Raw genomic sequence first — 17,408 nt, forward strand, 5'->3', positions numbered from 1 at the left:
TATCCCATTCTAAATACTTTTAATACCTTTACCTGTGAAACAAATACTCCTCATTTTTTCTCCTTTGAAGTTAGTATTTGTTAGATTTTCCTAAAATGTATATAGTCAAATCTCTATTACTTAGGTATGACTCAAAAGCTATTCCCTCTTACTATAATCTGGACCCTAATAGACAAAGAAGTCACTGGATAGCAGAGAATCTCTATTTTTGAGAACCTCAGTGGCACCCTTAAACCACACACATCAATTAAAAGGAGCTATCTATTTATATTCAGGTTTCATCTTAAATGTCAGTTCCAGATGACTCCTACCCTGTGTTGAAACAGGGTCTCTCCTGCAGAAGCAAAGATGGCTGTAATAAGTTAGTAATGTCTGCCATGGGTATTCTGTCCATACCATCCTATTTAATAAAGTTGTTCCCGACGTATATTTTTGTTAGCCTCCAACAGCATCAACAACGAAATTGGATGTTTACTGCATCTTTTATTTTATTAGAACATTAAGATACAATCAATTCTTTCAAAGGATTTATCAAATTAAAATATTGTCAATAAAGTACTTCATTTTAAAACCCAAATCTCTTACCTAGTTTTAGACTTCCTATTAGTCAATGGCCTACAACGTGATGTTAACATATGTAAAGTCTCTCTAGTCTCTTTTACAAACAGGGAACAGAAAAAGTATTTCAGGCTTTCTCTGTTTGATTTTAGATTTCCAAAGTTGTCTAGTGTGTACTCAAGAAAAGACCCCGAGGGGCTGGCCCGGTGGCGCAACAGTTAAGTTAGCATGTTCCACTTTGGCAGTCCAGGGTTTGCCAGTTCAGATCCCCAGTATGGACCGATGCACCACTTGTCAAGCCATGCTTTGGCAGGCATCCCACATATGAAGTAGAGCAAGACCAGCATGGATGTTAGCTCAGGGCCAGTCTTTCTCAGCAAAAAAGAGGAGGATTGGTGGCAGATGTTAGCTCAGGGCTAATCTTCCTCAAAAGAAAAGACCTTGAATTTTACTCCAAAGCCTAATTCATAATCTATTCATTGACTGAGAAGTACATAACAATTTCTTTGCAGCTGTACTAGGTCATGCCATGAGTTTTTACAGAATTTTTCTTTTTTTTTGGCAGAAGATTAGCCCTAAGCTAACATCTGCTGCCAGTCCTCTTTTTGCTAAGACTGGCCCCGGGCTGACTGTGCCCAGCTTCCTCTATTTTATGTGCGGTGGCTGCCACAGCATGGCTTGACAAGCGGTGCATAAGTCCACATCCAGGATCCGAACTGGTGAACCCTGGGCTGCCGAAGCAGAAGGTGCAGACCCAACCACTGTGCCACAGAGCTGGCCCCTTTTACAGAATTCTTTATGGAGGTTTAGAAAGAATGGAAGCAAGTACTTGGAAAATACAATATACCAAAGGAAAAAGAAAAAAAAAGAGTTCATAAGCCATGCTATAAAATATTTCTACTATTAAAGCATATTATCTTAGCAATTAAGCAGCATCCCAGAAAGAAACTATTTAACCTTGTCTTAACTCTTCTTTTTGTTTGTTTATTTTTTCACTGAGGAAGATTAGCCTTGAGCTAACACCTGTGCCAATCTTTCCCCACTTTATATGCGGGTTGCCTCCACAGCATGGCTGACAAATGGTGTGGGTCCATACCCGGGATCTGAACCCATGAACCCAGGCCGCCAAAGCGGAGCATGCTGAACTTAACCACTATGCCACAGGGGCAGCCCCTGTCTTAAACTCTTAAAGTTTATTTTACCCACCACAGACTAGTCTTACCTTATAAATTAGTTCAACAATAACCAATTGAAGAATGTCTCCAAATGTCTGAACTTGATCAATACAAGTACTTAGGTAATCCAAAGCTCGATCCTAAAAAAATAAGAATATTTATCAAATTCCACCTCACTCAATAAAAGGACATACATAACTAAATATAAAACAAGTAAGGAAATAGGAGCAAAGAATAAAAATGAAGATTAACATATAAATATAAAACATAAAGTCAAATATATTTTCTAGAAATGGGCAGCAAATCTGGGGTCTGAATTTTCTAGCAGCTAAACCAAAACAGTAGATTCATATACTTTTAACCACTAGTAGAGCTGGATATAGAGTTGATATTCACCTATGAAATTTGAGGAGCCTAATAAGGATGCTCACCTGCACTGAAGGCCACCCTTCTTGCACAGACATGGCTCAGGGTGGCCTCTATAAAACTACTGTTTTTCTCTAAAACAATTTTAGATTTATACCAACAGAAGGAAAAACAGGCAATCAAAGCCCCAAAGTAGAGTGCCACAGACTATGGCCATAATAATTTCAATCTGGAAAAACTATAAAGTGGCTGTTATTAAATGCCTTCCTGATATTTACTTAAAAAAGAATATATACAAAAGCAATATTCCAGAGAAGGGTTAAGAAAGACCTGTATTTGTATACAAATTTAGTTCAAATATCTAAAAAATCAAAATACACAATTCGCAAGTACTACAAACAAAATTACTGACTGAAAATTTGATTAGGCCTATGCAATACTTTTAATTCTCATTTAAATACAGACATAAAAGCATTTTTTTAAAAATACTTCACCTGATCTGCATGAATTAGCATCATAAATGCATTCCTTTTGCAACTTGCATCCTTCTCGTTCACCAGAAAATCATGTATCAGTTCAGGAGCATCAGGTATAAGATGTTCAAAATTTCTTAAAGTAAAACAGGTAATATCAATATTTAATAAAAACCCACTTTGTTATTTTAGTAACTCTCTGGATGCTACCAAAATTAACCTTTATCAAACTTTATAACACTACCAATTGTTTTTGCTTTTTTAAACTTAAAATCAATTAGAAAATTGTGGGTAGGAATCACAAGCTTACATATTCATTAAGTTATCAAATTACATATTTTCTAGTTCAATGCAGAAAAAGCTGATTTATTCAACATGCTATCTATCAACTGGATCTCTCTAATAACTGTCTTTCACATACTTTAGGAAATAATATTGATGCTTATAATGACAACCTCAAGGTACTGAAGGATCCTTCATTAAGAATTCTCAGAGGAAAAAAAAAAGTCCCTTGAATTTTATTAGGTATGCACTGTATTTATTTACTTACTAGCTTACTTCTTATTTTAGAAGTTTTTAAGTATTTGTAGTACACAGAACAATGAACACCAGTTTAATAAAAACCATCACTTAGCTTCAACAATTATTAATTCATAGCCATTTTTGTTTCACCTATAGCCCTGCTCACTTCCTCTTCTCCCACATTATTTTGAAGCAAATTCCAGATCATTTATCATTTCTTCTGTAAATGTATCAGTATGTTTCTCTAAAATTAAGGACTCTTTCTTTTTAAAACTGATCATAATACCTTATCATACTTTAAAAAAATTTTTAATTTAATATCATCATATAGTGTTCAAATTTCTAATTATCTTATAAATGTCATAATTTGTGTGTGCACTGTAGTTTAACTTCTGAAATTTGTGTAGTATGGTAACTTTCACAGAAGTCTACATTATTAACCAGAATACCACTTTCCCTAATAGATAACAAAAAGTAAGAGAACTGTGAAATTATATAATAATCAACTATTAAAGTATAAAGATGTTTATAAAAATTACGTCCTTTTTCTAAATGGTCTGCCACCAGTGACTGTAAAAACCAAGTATTCTAGCCTCATCTAACTGGTTCTCTGAATTGTTTTTAAAGTCCAAAATCTTAAGCTTTCTAAGAACATGAATCAGTTGAAAACTGCAACCCCTCCTATTAAAAAAAATTCCTTTCTTAAGGCTTCTAAGGATAAAAAGAGAAGACTCAAATTCCACAAAAAGAGAACTCTAAAACAGGGTCAAAGCCTATAGGGGCTAATCAAGTTAACAAATTAATTAAGCGGGCTAGAGAAATACAATTGAGAATGACAAGCCCTGTTGTAAACTGGAATGTGTACAATCTATTTAAAGGGGCTACTGTCATTCAATTTCAGCAGATTGCTGTCATGAACAAACCAGGACCCAGTGCTGCCAGATCTTTTGACTTTTCAATGTTGACAACTTAATGGTAATAAGGAAAAAATATTGCTCAGACTAAACAAAACAGATCTGGAAGCTACAAACAATCTGCAAAGAGCCACTGTGGAACCTCTAGTCTAAATGACTAAAGAGTCCTCACAGAACTAAGCCAAAGGAGTATCTTTATTTACCTATAAATAGTATAGATGGCCAAAACAGCATTTCTCCTGACATAGCTGTGTCGATGCTCCAAACAAGCTCGGATAGCTGGCATTAAAGGTTCTAGCAATTCTGCTTCTTTCAATTTGCAAAGAAAACGAAGAGTAGATCCTCGAATAAATTCATTAGGATGCTGAAGATCCTGACATAAAAGTTTAAACACGAAATGCTGAGTTCCAGGATTTTACAAAAAACTTTTAAATGCAAAACGTTTCAATGAAAAATTCAGAAACTATGTTTGAGGAAAAAGACCTAGATTATTAGACAATTTCCAAAAGATTCCTGTGATTAAAGCATTTTTACTTATCATGTCAAAGTCATATTCTGTCACTGTTTTTTATTAATAACAAATAAAAATGCACAGAAAATGCCTGAAAAAGCAATAATAAAGCTTTTTGCAATAATCCTTTACAACTTCAGTTCCACATATCTACAACTTACATCCTATCCAAGATTTAATTTTAAAAATTAAAACAAAGCCCATTCTACCAATTTCATAGTTACTCAAAATCAAAGCAATATTCAGAAAAATAAATATTGTTTGGTTTACCTTTCTATATGCATCACATACAAGGATCATTTCATGCAAAAGTCTCCCATCTGGAGTTGTTTTAGGAACAATTTCCCAAAATACCAGGAGTAATTTTTTGATGGTGTGATCCTGAAGAGGCAGCACGAAGCGAATGATGGTCATCAGAAGCCCAGGAAGCTTTTCACCGTTCAGAATCATAATGATTACTTTTTTCAGAGCTTCAGTCTTTGACTTTACATCTCCTTTTTCTGATTCAAAAATTAGGGAAAAAAGGCCAATTATTTCAAAAGAAAATTCCTCAGAAAATTTTAAAAGCAATTAACAAAACATTTTCTCACCTTATCAGTGGCAATGGTAATAAAGGTACTAACTCAAGTGACAAGAGTTCTCCACCTGGTTCTGCCACAAACAAGCCGTATGACTTATACAAGTCATTTATCTCTGAAAGCCACGATTCTTTACATATAATATAAAGGCAGTGGATAAGATCTCTGGTCCCTAACCAGTGGAGTTAATGCAGAGGCCATGAACCAAATAATGCATGTCTCAAAAACACATGTAGCTATTTTTCAAAATGTAAACAGATGCTGTTAAGTGCTTCAGAATTCAAAGTAGCTTTTGGTCAGTGTGTATTTTCTCAATGAAAGTTACAACTACTATTATTGGGGGGAGGGCAGGGGAGGACTGACATGTTTTCAACATTAGGGAGATCCTCAAAGTCAAAAAAGTTGGGAACTAATATACTAGATTAATTCCAAAATTCCATCATATTTCTACAAGCTATAAAACTTTAGAATCTTTCTTAACAAATTATCTAAGAAATTGGAATAAAAGTAAAATGTACTAGATTAGTAGCCATTATTTAGAATTACATACACTGACACATAAGATGCTAGTTTATTGTTACTTAGCCTAAAAAACACCCTCTATAAAGTGTTTTATGCAAAACAATCTATAAGTTCACATCATTATCACTGCACACTGAAGAATTTATGGGAAAAATCTTTTGGAGCCAACATTCAAAGGCAGAAATAAGAGACAGGCACACTGCTACTATAATCATTTAGATTACAAAAATAAACAAATCTAGGAGAGGGGAGGACAAAGAGGGATGACAAAAGTCTTTAATAATCTTAGAGATATCATGAGAAAAAAGAGTAGAACTAGAAATAAACTTCCAACAATTAGAAGAGTTCCTTGTTGTTGCCAAAGAAAGAGAGACTGAAAGACCAGTTGGTAGAGTTACAGGAAGGATTTAAGCTTCAGAAAAACTGTACTAGGTAAATCAAAAGTTCTTTCTAGCCCCTGAAGGCTATACATCTATTACAAGGTTGGCATGATATTCTAACGTGTTGCAGAATAAGAGAATATTCTCAGTATTTCGACTGAGAACACCGGGAGAGTTATTGCCAAATTTATCCCACAAGGGTCAATGCTTTTGTTTAAAACAGACTAACTTCTCATGAATCTCTGCCTGCTTCAGAGCATTCTATTTCCTGCCACATATGAAAAAAATCTGGTGTGTGCCATAACAAATCAAGAAATAAAGGTGAAAGATGAAGTGAGTCTCAATCTGGGTAAACCTTCAGTTTTTAAGTCTGTGAGGATGACAAAAAACAAAGCTTCAGGAGAGATGACAGTAACTGATAGCAATAACTACGCAAGTAAGACAGATTAGGCAAAGTTCTAAGTGGCTAAAGTTGCTTTCACTGAGCCTAAACAGGTTTTCCTCCCTTTGTCCCAAGGCTTCCTTTCTGAACGTTTTTTTAAAGTTTTTTTCTTTTCTAATCTGTTTGATAGAGTAAAGGATACAAAATCCACAAGGCATAAAATTATATCACAGTAATGCTTGGCTTCTTTTGTTTCAGTTTTTGGCTACTTTTCACAAATTAGCAAATCCTAAAAGTTTAGCAGGATAAAACTCCACTTGGAACTAAAGGTTAAAAAGTGTTAAAAGTAGTTTAACAGCAAACTTGTAAAAAAAAAACTACACCATTTATATTCCAAGCCCCTTGCAACCCTGATTTCCATTTATTCCAACAATTCGAATTGAGGTGAAAGATGCTTCTTTCCATATATTCAAAATTTTCACAACTTATTTTCCTCTACTAGCACTACCAAAAATTTGGAAAATTTCAAATATCAATTCAATTCACCAAAATACATTAGGTACTTCCTACTTCAGGGAATGTATAGTCATCAGAGCTCGTACCCAGCGATAAAAAGAAACATGTACGTAAAGCAACTCAATATTTCATGGAACAAAAAATATTTGTTACTCAAATTGGAAACTACTTCTAAACTTTTTCTCATCTCAAGTCTTTTGAGATAAAGTAAAAAACATACACAAAATTCAAGACTACTTATTTATTTATTGGTAAGGGGAAGGGAGTGAAGAAAAGAGTTTGGTAACAATCAAGGACAGGTTTTGTTCTTTACCTTCCTAGTGGTAACTTTAAGTATTTGTGGGGGGGGGGGGTCTAAAAATGAAAGTTTTAAATTGTAAGAAAAAAACAGCAACAAAAGTTTATTCATTAATTTGCACTCTAATTCTACTATCTTACAGAAATATGGGGAACAAAAGGAAATATATGTGGCTTTCGTATATACGGGGCATCAGTTTAAATGCCACAAAAGATGGTTTCTTTTCCTTCTCCAAAAAAAGCCCTCATGAGAAACCTACTATTAAGTAATCAGGAGGTATTCCATTACTGCTGATTAAGAGGTGGGAATATGCAAGTAAAATACTGTCTCCTTTCAAACTGCAAACTAGAGACTGGAAATATAATTTTCACTCTATTTTAAACAGTAGTTATCAGTTTAAGGTAAACTTATTTTTAGCAGTTCAATTAAACAAGAATCCTTACTTTGGAATTGCATTACTTAAGATAAATTTTTTTTTTTTTTTAAAGATTTTATTTTTTCCTTTTTCTCCCCAAAGCCCCCAGTACATAGTTGTATATTCTTCGTTGTGGGTTCTTCTAGTTGTGGTATGTGGGACGCTGCCTCAGCGTGGTTTGATGAGCAGTGCCATGTCCGCGCCCAGGATTCGAACCAACGAAACACTGGGCCGCCTGCAGCGGAGCGCGCGAACTCAACCACTCGGCCACGGGGCCAGCCCCAAGATAAATTTTTTTGACAGAATCATTCACAAAAAAGGAGACACAGTAAACACTGTTAGAATTAAGAAATGTACTTGTTTTCTTATTTGCATAAATAGTTTAAAAATGAAAAGCTTAAACCTTTCTGGAAAACACATATGTATTCCAGTGTTGACTTCATCTGTTCAACAGGTGGTGAACCCAAAAGAACAAAGCTCTTTTAGTTTCACAAGCTAAGTAACATGAAGTTAGCACAAAGGAACTAAGACATTCAAATACACATTCTCAATCTGTTACTTACAGAGAATTGTCAGCCACGTTTAAGCATAATGTATTAAACTACATAAGACATTATGTTATTTTGAAGAATATCAAACAACTAAACTATTACATTTCTAAGTTAAACTGAGATGTTGTTTTATTTCCAAAAAACCCATAAGTCTAAGGGTAGCAAGTTTTCATTTTTCATAAGACAAAAGATCTATTGAAGAAATCCTAGAAAAAAATACTTAGACACAAACTAAGCATTTCTAATTATAAAGATCTTGAAATGCAAATGAGTTTTTTATGCTTTTTCCATTTAAAATTTTCAAAATATTATCAAAGTTTACCCAGATCATTTTTCAAGCTAATTTCAGATGGTGGTTCTGAATCCATTGGCACATTAATTAACGTATAGCACACATTCTCAGCAGCCGTCATGGTTTCCGGTTATAAATCAACCCTGGATACAAGATTTAAGGATGACAGATGCCAGAAAACCTAGAAAAATAAATACAAGGATACCATTACAAGTAAAAAACCAAAAAACAGAAACACAACCAGTAATTATGGTGATCTTTACTGTCTAAAGTTCATTCAGTTTGTCTTATGAGTTTTAAAGTATTAGGAGAGATTCAGTCTATAGTGTATCCCATAAAAATAAAGCCTATTATAACAAAAACCACACTTGCCAGGCTCGGCCTAAGGCATATTAGCTCCCACCTCACAACCCCGCCCAGAGTTTAGAGTGCTGTACTGCAGCATAGGCCCACAATACAGTGACAGTCCCCAAGCCCCACCCCACCATGTTACAGAAATGATTTTTTAGCATAACACACAATCTGGACTGCTCAGGAGACCCTGTGCACGAACACCCCGATAAAATTACAGCGCTCCATCGCGTCCGCCGGTGGGACTCGATTCTGTTACTTGCGTCCCTCGATCGGTGCGCTGCACCCCCACGCCCCTTCCTCGTCCCTTTCCTCCTGCAAAGCAGGCCCGGGCCTGGAGTGGCGAGCCCCGGGGGCCTAGGAGGGAGAAGACCCCTCGGCCAAGACGCAGGCCGGGATGCGGAGTCCGGTCCAGAGCGTCCCAGCCCCCCGTTCCACTCCACCAGGCCCGGACGCCAGCGGCCTACTCGTTCCCTTCCCGTATCTTCCTGCAGGATAGCCAGTTCCTCCGACTCTGCCCAGCTCACCACGCCTCCGGGATGAGGGGCTCGTAGCCCGCTACCTGGCTCCGAGGGGCAGCGGCTGGGACAACGGCGATACCGTCTACTCCGGCTCCGACCCGCAGCAACGGCGGTGCTCCGCAGAGTCCTCGGCTGACGTGGAAGGGGGGGGCGGACGACCCAGGCCGCAGCCACCTAGCACCTACGGCAACTCAGAGAGGACATGCCTTCTCCGTCCTGCGGTTGCGCACTGCAAACAGATCCTGCAAGTTTCTTCCGCTTCTCTCGTCCGCCTGGTTTAGGCGACAGAGGGGACTGGAAACACAGGTTTATTAAGTTTTTCCTGCAAGCGTGAATTAAGCGCTGTGACCATTTAAACGCTACCTAGAAATTTTTTTCTTCTTCCGAGAATTAAAACAGCCAAGGGGAGGAAGTACTTGGAGAGAGGGAAGACACATTTTATAGGGCTGCGTGGTCCAGTGGAAAAGAGCGCTAGGCTGGGAGCCGGAAGCCCTTTTCTAGCTCACTCACTAATAAACTGGGAAAGTAACTTCAGTTCTTCTAGTAAGGGACGCTAGATTATATGAAGATCTATTTCAGTTCTTATCATCTGCAATAGTCTGAATCTCTGCTTCTGCAGTTAGGCTGGAGCTGTCTGAACACTGAAGTCGCGCTGGTATGATTTCTGGTCTTTATTTAGTAATGGTCCCTTTCATGATCCTTTCTCAGTACCCGGTAGGTTAAAAACTTTTTATGCATAAAGGGAGATCGACAGTGACTGTTTTAAAGGATTTCACCTATCTCCAAAGACCTAATTGTTAAAGCTACAATCAACCATAGCATCTTCGGTTTAGCCCATTGGAGGTTCCATATCCCACCCCCCGCTGAAAAGAGTTCTTTTCCTGCCAATTATTAATCAAAAAAATTTCGAGGTCTTGAGCAAAATATTGTGAATACAAAGAGGTCTGACAGAACCTTCCCTTATTAACAGGTTCATCTTGGGGAGACAGAACATAAATAGTGCCTCATCTGTCTAGAATCTAGCTGTTTTGAGATTTCTTCTTTTTGGAACCATGGAGCAAAAAATGAAAATAAATTCTTTGAGCAACCAAAATACATTGCAAAGGCCACGTGTTTATAGCACTTTCTAAGAGTGCTCCTCAAATCCTGTGTATTAATGTTTTAAAAACCATTATCTTGAGATAATTATAGAGTGACATAAATACAGAGATCCCAAATACTCTGCATCAGTTTTGTCCAATGCTGACATCTTGCATAATTATAGTACAATATCAAATCCAGGAAATTGACATTGATATTATTCACTTGTCCTTATTCAGATGTCACCGGTCACATGCACTTGTTTTTAGTTCTAGGCAATTTTACCATGTTTAGATTCATATGATCTCCGCCAGTCAAGATACAGAACAATTCCATTACAAGGATCCCTCCTGCTATCCTTTTTTTTTTTAAAGATTTCATTTTTTCCTTTTTCTCCCCAAAGCCTCCCAGTACATAGTTGTATATTCTTCGTTGTGGGTCCTTCTAGTTGTGGCATGTGGGACACTGCCTCAGCGTGGTTTGATGAGCAGTGCCATGTCTGCGCCCAGGATTCGAACCAACGAAACACTGGGCCGCCTGCAGCGGAGCGTGCGAACTTAACCACTTTGCCACGGGGTCAGCCCTTCCTCCTGCTATCCTTTTATAGTCATAGGCACTTCCCTCCTTAACTCCTGGCAGCTAACCTGTTCTCATTTCTATAATTTTGTCATTTCAAGGATGTAATATAAATGAATTATACAATGTAAACCTTTTGAGGTTGGCTCTTTTTCACTCAGCATAATTCCCTTGAGATCAACCCAAAATGTGTGTACAACAGGTTGTTCTATTTCTGTGTATTCATTTTTAACATGGAATTTTAATAATTACAATTATCTAGTTTCCAAGCCAACTTATTAAGAAATGACAATCTATTGGCATGAAATGAGGCCCAAAGAAGCATAAAAACTAGACTTAGCAATGAAAGCTCAGCAGCTCAGGGCAACCATGGTGTAGGACTAACCATACCCACTTCAGTTGCCCTGGAGGCTCATTGTGTTACAGAATAAAATTGGAGGCTTATCATGACTGAGTCATTAAGAAAACTACTAAATATGAAAAGGCAAGACAATGTAATGTGTTTTATAAAATCTCATTTTAGGTCATTGGCAGTATATATATATTGTTGTATATTCTTAAAATACAGAGTTTGTTGAATGGACCAAATATAGGACCAAATATAGCCTAATTCTTCCTGACTTGTTATAACATGCATTTTGTTTTAGGACTTATTTTTACTTTTCCATGTAATTATATCACTTGAAAGCTCTTAAAATTATAAGTTACTTGAGAGCAAGGACTTTGTCATATACCAAGAGTCATAAAAACTTAAATGTCCAGGAAATCAATGCCTAGAGAATAGGGACTTGCCCCCAAATCACAAAATGGTTAAACACTGAAAAAGCTGGGACTAGAACCTGAATCCTGTCACCTACTTTACTGCCGTTTATTTTTGACCATACAAGTTCTTGAAAGATGCACATACAGATGCCTAACAAATTCCATGTGAATTGAATATTATCTTTATATCAAAGTGATAGGTTTCATGAGAGGAAATTATTAGGAATTTTATTTAACACAGACTAAATGGAATAAGAGCATAATACACTAGACAAAATGGCATGAAAAGACATCAGAATGAACTCTGCACAGACAGTGGGGTTGAATCTTATTGGGGTTGGATTGGATTTTAAGTTCTAAAGTCAGAGTATATGACTAAAATCACATATTGAAAAAATTACTAAAATTGCCCAAAATTACAATACAGATCACTGGGTGTTTTTTTTCAGCTGAGTGCCAACCAAGTAACTGGTTTACACTTAAGAAACAGACACAAAAATGATAGCCAGCCCTGGTGGTCTAGTGGGTAAGATCTGGCGCTCTGCTATCAGAAAATGGACAATCTCATCTATGAGATATTTTATACAAACCACATGGTAACCATTAAACAAATAATTAGAACAGAGACACAAACTACAAATAAGGAGAAAACTAAGAAAACCAGCATAGAAAACTACCTAACTGAATTGGTAGTCCAAAATACATGGGACGAGAAACAAAAGAAAGGCAGAACAGGAAAACAAGTGACAAAATGGCAGCATTAGGCCCCCACATTTCAATAATCACTCTAAATGTAAATAGATTGAATTCTCCAATCAAAAGACACAGAGCGGCCAGATGGATTAAAAAACAAGACCTAACAATATGCCACCTCCAGGAAACACACCTCAGCCCCAAAGACAAACACAGACTCAGAGTAAAGGGATGGAAAATGATACTCCAAGCTAACAGTGAACATAAGAAAGCAGGTGTCGCCATACTTATATCAGACAAAGTAGACTTCAAGACAAAACAGGTAAAGAGACACAAGGAGGGGCAGTATATAATGATAAAAGGGACACTCCACCAAGAAGACATAACACTTATAAATATATATGCACCCAACGCAGGAGCACCAAAGGACGTAAAGCAATTATTAACAAAACTAAAAGGAGATATCAACAACAATATAATAATAAGGGAGCTCAACACCCCACTAACACCAATGGATAGATCATCCAGACGGAAAGTCAACAAGGGGGGCCAGCCCCGTGGCCAAGTGGTTAAGTTCGCCTGCTCCGCTTCAGTGGCCCAGGGTTTCGCAGGTTTGGATCCTGGATATGGACATGGCACCGCTCATCAAGCCATGCTGAGGCGGCGTCCTACATGCCACAACTAGAAGGACTCACAACTAAAATATGCAGAAATAAATGAAATTTAAACCAAAAAATAAGTAGAAAGGATCAATGAAATAAAGAGCTGATTCTTTGAGAAAATAAGCAAAATTGACAAACACTTAGCCTGGCTCACTAAGAAAAAAAGAGAGAAGACTCAAATAAATAAAATCAGAAATGAAAGAGAAGAAATTACAACAGATACCACAAAAATACAAAAGATTATAATACTATGAAAAGCTATACACCAACAAATTGGACAACCTAGAATAAATGGATAAATTCTTAGACACTTACAACCTCCCAAAACTGAATCAAGAAGAAATAGAGAGGGGCCGGCCCAGTGGCACAGCAGTTAAGTTCATATGTTCTGCTTCTCAGCGGCCCAGGGTTTGCCGGTTTGGATCCCGGGTGCAGATATGGCACCGCTTGGCAAAAGCCATGCTGTGGTAGGCGTCCTACGTATAAAGTAGAGGAAGATGGGCATGGATGTTAGCTCAGGGTCAGTCTTCCTCAGCAAAAAGAGGAGGATTGGCAGTAGTTAGCTCAGGGCTAATCTTCCTCAAAAGAAAAAAAAAAGAAGAAATAGAGAATCTGAATAGACCAATCGCAAGTAAAGAGATTGAAACAGTAATCAAAAACCTCCCCCAAAATAAAAGTCCAGGACCAGATGGCTTCTCTGGAGAATTCTACCAAACATTCAAAGAAGATTTAATACCTATCCTTCTCAAATTACTCCAGAAAATTGAAGAAGATGGAGCACTTCCTAACACATTCTATGAGGCCAACATCACCCTAATACCAAAACTAGACAAGGATAACACAAAGAAGGAAAACTACAGGCCAGTATCACTGATGAACATAGATGCAAAAATCCTCAACAAAATATCAGCAAACAAAATACAGCAATACATTAAAAAGATCATACACCATGGTTAAGTGGGATTTATACCAGGGACACAGGGATGGTTCAACAGCCACAAGTCAATCAATGTGATACACCACATTAACAAAATGAGGGAAAAAAAACAGACGATCATCTCAATAGACACAGAGAGAGCATTCAACAAGATCCAACATTCATTTATGATAAAAACTCTCAATCAAATAGTACTTCAACATAATAAAGGCCATATATGACAAACTCACAGCCAACATCATACTCAATGGGCAAAAACTGAAAGCCATCCCTCTGAGAACAGGAACAAGACAAGGGTGCCCACTCCCACTACTCCTATTCAACATAATACTGGAGGTTTTGGCCACAGCAATTAGGCAAGAAAAATAAATAAAAGGAATCCAAATAGGCAATGAAGAAGTGAAACTCTTCCTGTTTGCAGACTACATGACCTTATATATAGAAAACCCTAAAAAATGCATTGGAAAGCTACTAGAAGTAATCAACAACTACAGCAAAGTTGCAGGGTACAAAATCAACTTACATAAACCAGTTGCATTTCCATACTCTAATAACGAACTAACAGAAAGAGAACTGAAGAACACAATCCCATTCACAATTGCAACAACAACAACAAAATATCTTGGCATCAATTTAACCAAGGAAGTGAAAGACCTATACAATGAAAACTACAAGACTTTCCTGAAAGAAACATGACAACATAAAGAGATGGAAAGACATCCTATGCACATGGATTGGAAGAACAAACATAGTTAAAATGTCCATACTGCCTAAAACAATCTACAGATTCAATGCAATCCCAATCAGAATCCTAATGACATTCTTCACAAAAACAGAATAAAGAATCCTAAAATTCATATGGAGCAATTAAAGACCCAGAATTGCTAAGGCAATCCTGAGAAAAAAAGAACAAATCTGGAGGCATCACAATTCCTGACTTCGAAATATACTACAAAGCTATAGTAATCAAAACAGCATGGTACTGGTGCAAAAATAGGCAGACAGATCAATGGAACAGAAGTGAAAGCCCAGAATTAAAACCACACATCTACAGACAGCTAATCTTCGACAAAGGAGCTGAGGACATACAATGGAGAAAGGAAAGTCTCTTCAATAAATGGTGTTGGGAAAACTGGACAGCCACATGTAAAAGAATGAAAATAGACATTCTCTCACACCATTCACAAAAATAAACTCAAAATGGATCAAAAACTTAAAAGTAAGACCTGAAACCATAAGACTTCTAGAAGAAAATATAGGCAGTACACTCTTTGACATCAGTCTTAAAAGGATCTTTTCTGACACCATGTCTTCTCACACAAGGGAAACAACAGAAAGAACAAACGAGTGGGACTTCATCAGATTAAAGAGCTTCTACAAGGCAAGGGAAAACAGGATTGAAATGAAAAGACAACCCACCAACTGGGAAAAATATTTGCAAATTATATATCTGACAAAGGGTTAATCTTTGTAATATATAAAGAATTAACACAACAACAAAAAATCAAACAACCCAATCAAAAAATGGGCAAGGGATGTGAACAGACATTTCTCCAAAGAAGATATACACATGGCCAATAGGCACATGAAAAGATGCTCATCATCACTGATCATCAGGGCAACGCAAATCAAAACTACACTAAGATATCACCTTATACCCATTAGAATTGCTATAATAACCAAGACAAAAAATAACAAATGTTGGAGAGGTTGTGGAGAAAAAGGAACCCTCGTACACTGCTGGTGGGAATGCAAACTGGTGCAGCCACTATGGAAGACAGTATAGAGATTCCTCAAAAAAATTAAAAATAGAACTACCATATGACCCAGCTATCCCACTACTGGCTATCTACCTAAAGAACTTGAAATCAGCAATTCAAAGAGACTCATGTACCCCTGTGTTCACTGCAGCATTATTCACAATAGCCAAGACATGGAAGCAACCTAAGTGCCCATTGACTGATGATTGGATAAAGAAGATATGGTGTATATATACAATGGAACACTACTCAGCCACAAAAAACGATAAAATCGTCCCATTCACAACAACCTGGATGGACCTTGAGGGTATTATGTTAAGTGAAATAAGCCAGATAGAGAAAGACAAACTCTCTATGATTCCACTCATATGTGGAAGATAAACAAACACACGGACAAAGAGAACAGATTAGTGGTTACCAGGGGGAAGGGGAGTGGAGGGTGGGCACAAAGGGTGAATTGGTGCACCTATAAGATGATTGACAAATGATAATGTACAACTGAAATTTCACAATGTTGTAAACTATCATAACCTCAATTAAAAAAAAAAAAAGATTTGGTGCTTTTACCGCTACAGCCCATCAGGGAGCCATACCACCCATCTGTCAGTTGTCATACTGTGGCAGCTGCATGTTGCTGTGGTGCTGAAAGCTATGCCACCAGTATTTCAAATACCAGCAGGGTCACCCAGGGTGCACAGGTTTAAGCGGCGCTTCTAGACTAGGACAGACTACTTAGAAGGACCTGGGCGCCCACTTCCAAAAAAATTGGCCATGAAACCCTGTGAATAGCAGAGAAGCATTATCTAATATAGCACTGGAAGGTGAGAGGATGGCGCAAAAAGATCGGTGAGGTGTCACCTCTGCTGTACACAGGGTTGCCAGGAGTCAGAATCAACTTGAAGGCATCAACAATAAATATGAGACACATGCACACGCCATTTTTAAACAAGAGAATCACTCAACAATGACAGAGGCTCACACAATGAAAGGCACAGGGGAAGACAGACCTGCCTGAAAAGCAGATTATGAAATTTCCCACTTATGCTCCCTCCTCCAGACAACACACCCATTGAGTCTGAAGGCAGGTGGGAGGACTCCCTCTCATTCACTGTTTTGTGTGTGTGAAAGTTAACGTGTGCTTGATGCAACTCCATTGTAGGTCAAATGGTCACACAGTACTTGTGGCCTTGTCCCAAGCTCAAATGGCAGACTCTTGAGGATACTTCTAGAGTGGAGACCAATAGCTCACATTTCTGCATTTAGCATTTAGTTAGAGGTTTTTCTCTCAACAAGTTTGCTGGTATCTCTTACCACTCTCCCTTCAACAAGTCAAAGAAAGATTTAAACCTACTAAAGCTTTTTTTTTTTTTTGCTTTTTCTCCCCAAATCCCCTGGTACACAGTTGTATATTTTAGTCGCGGGTCCTTCTAGTTGTGGCATGTGGGATGCCTCCTCAGCGTGGCCCGATGAGCGGTGCCATGTCCGCGCCCAGGATCTGAACCAGTGAACCCTGGGCCGCTGCAGCAGAGTGCGCGAACTTAACCACTTGGCCATAGAGCTGGCCCCAAAACCTACTAAGGCTTTTAAAGTTTTGGGCAACCTGGAAAAAAAAT

General features: G+C 37.7%; 1 protein-coding gene across 2 annotated transcripts in view; it reads right to left on the reverse strand.

Moving 5' to 3' along the window:
* Positions 1 to 9,558, reverse strand: part of COPB1 (COPI coat complex subunit beta 1) — a 31,064-nt gene extending 21,506 nt beyond the window's left edge. The window contains exons 1-6 of one of the 2 annotated variants that reach the window (XM_014844122.3): positions 9,367 to 9,558; positions 8,484 to 8,634; positions 4,790 to 5,019; positions 4,212 to 4,381; positions 2,594 to 2,708; positions 1,781 to 1,873 (exon numbers count right to left, since the gene is read on the reverse strand). In XM_014844122.3, coding sequence (XP_014699608.1) covers positions 1,781 to 1,873; positions 2,594 to 2,708; positions 4,212 to 4,381; positions 4,790 to 5,019; positions 8,484 to 8,574 — 699 coding nt within the window. In that variant the 5' untranslated portion in view covers positions 8,575 to 8,634; positions 9,367 to 9,558. Of the gene's footprint in view, positions 1 to 1,780; positions 1,874 to 2,593; positions 2,709 to 4,211; positions 4,382 to 4,789; positions 5,020 to 8,483; positions 8,635 to 9,331 lie in introns of both variants that reach the window. The other variant, XM_014844121.3, reaches the window with a different exon arrangement.
* Between the last annotated feature and the right edge of the window lie 7,850 nt (positions 9,559 to 17,408).

This window comes from Equus asinus, chromosome 20, assembly GCF_041296235.1.
Source record: "Equus asinus isolate D_3611 breed Donkey chromosome 20, EquAss-T2T_v2, whole genome shotgun sequence".
NCBI classification, from domain to species: domain Eukaryota; kingdom Metazoa; phylum Chordata; class Mammalia; order Perissodactyla; family Equidae; genus Equus; species Equus asinus.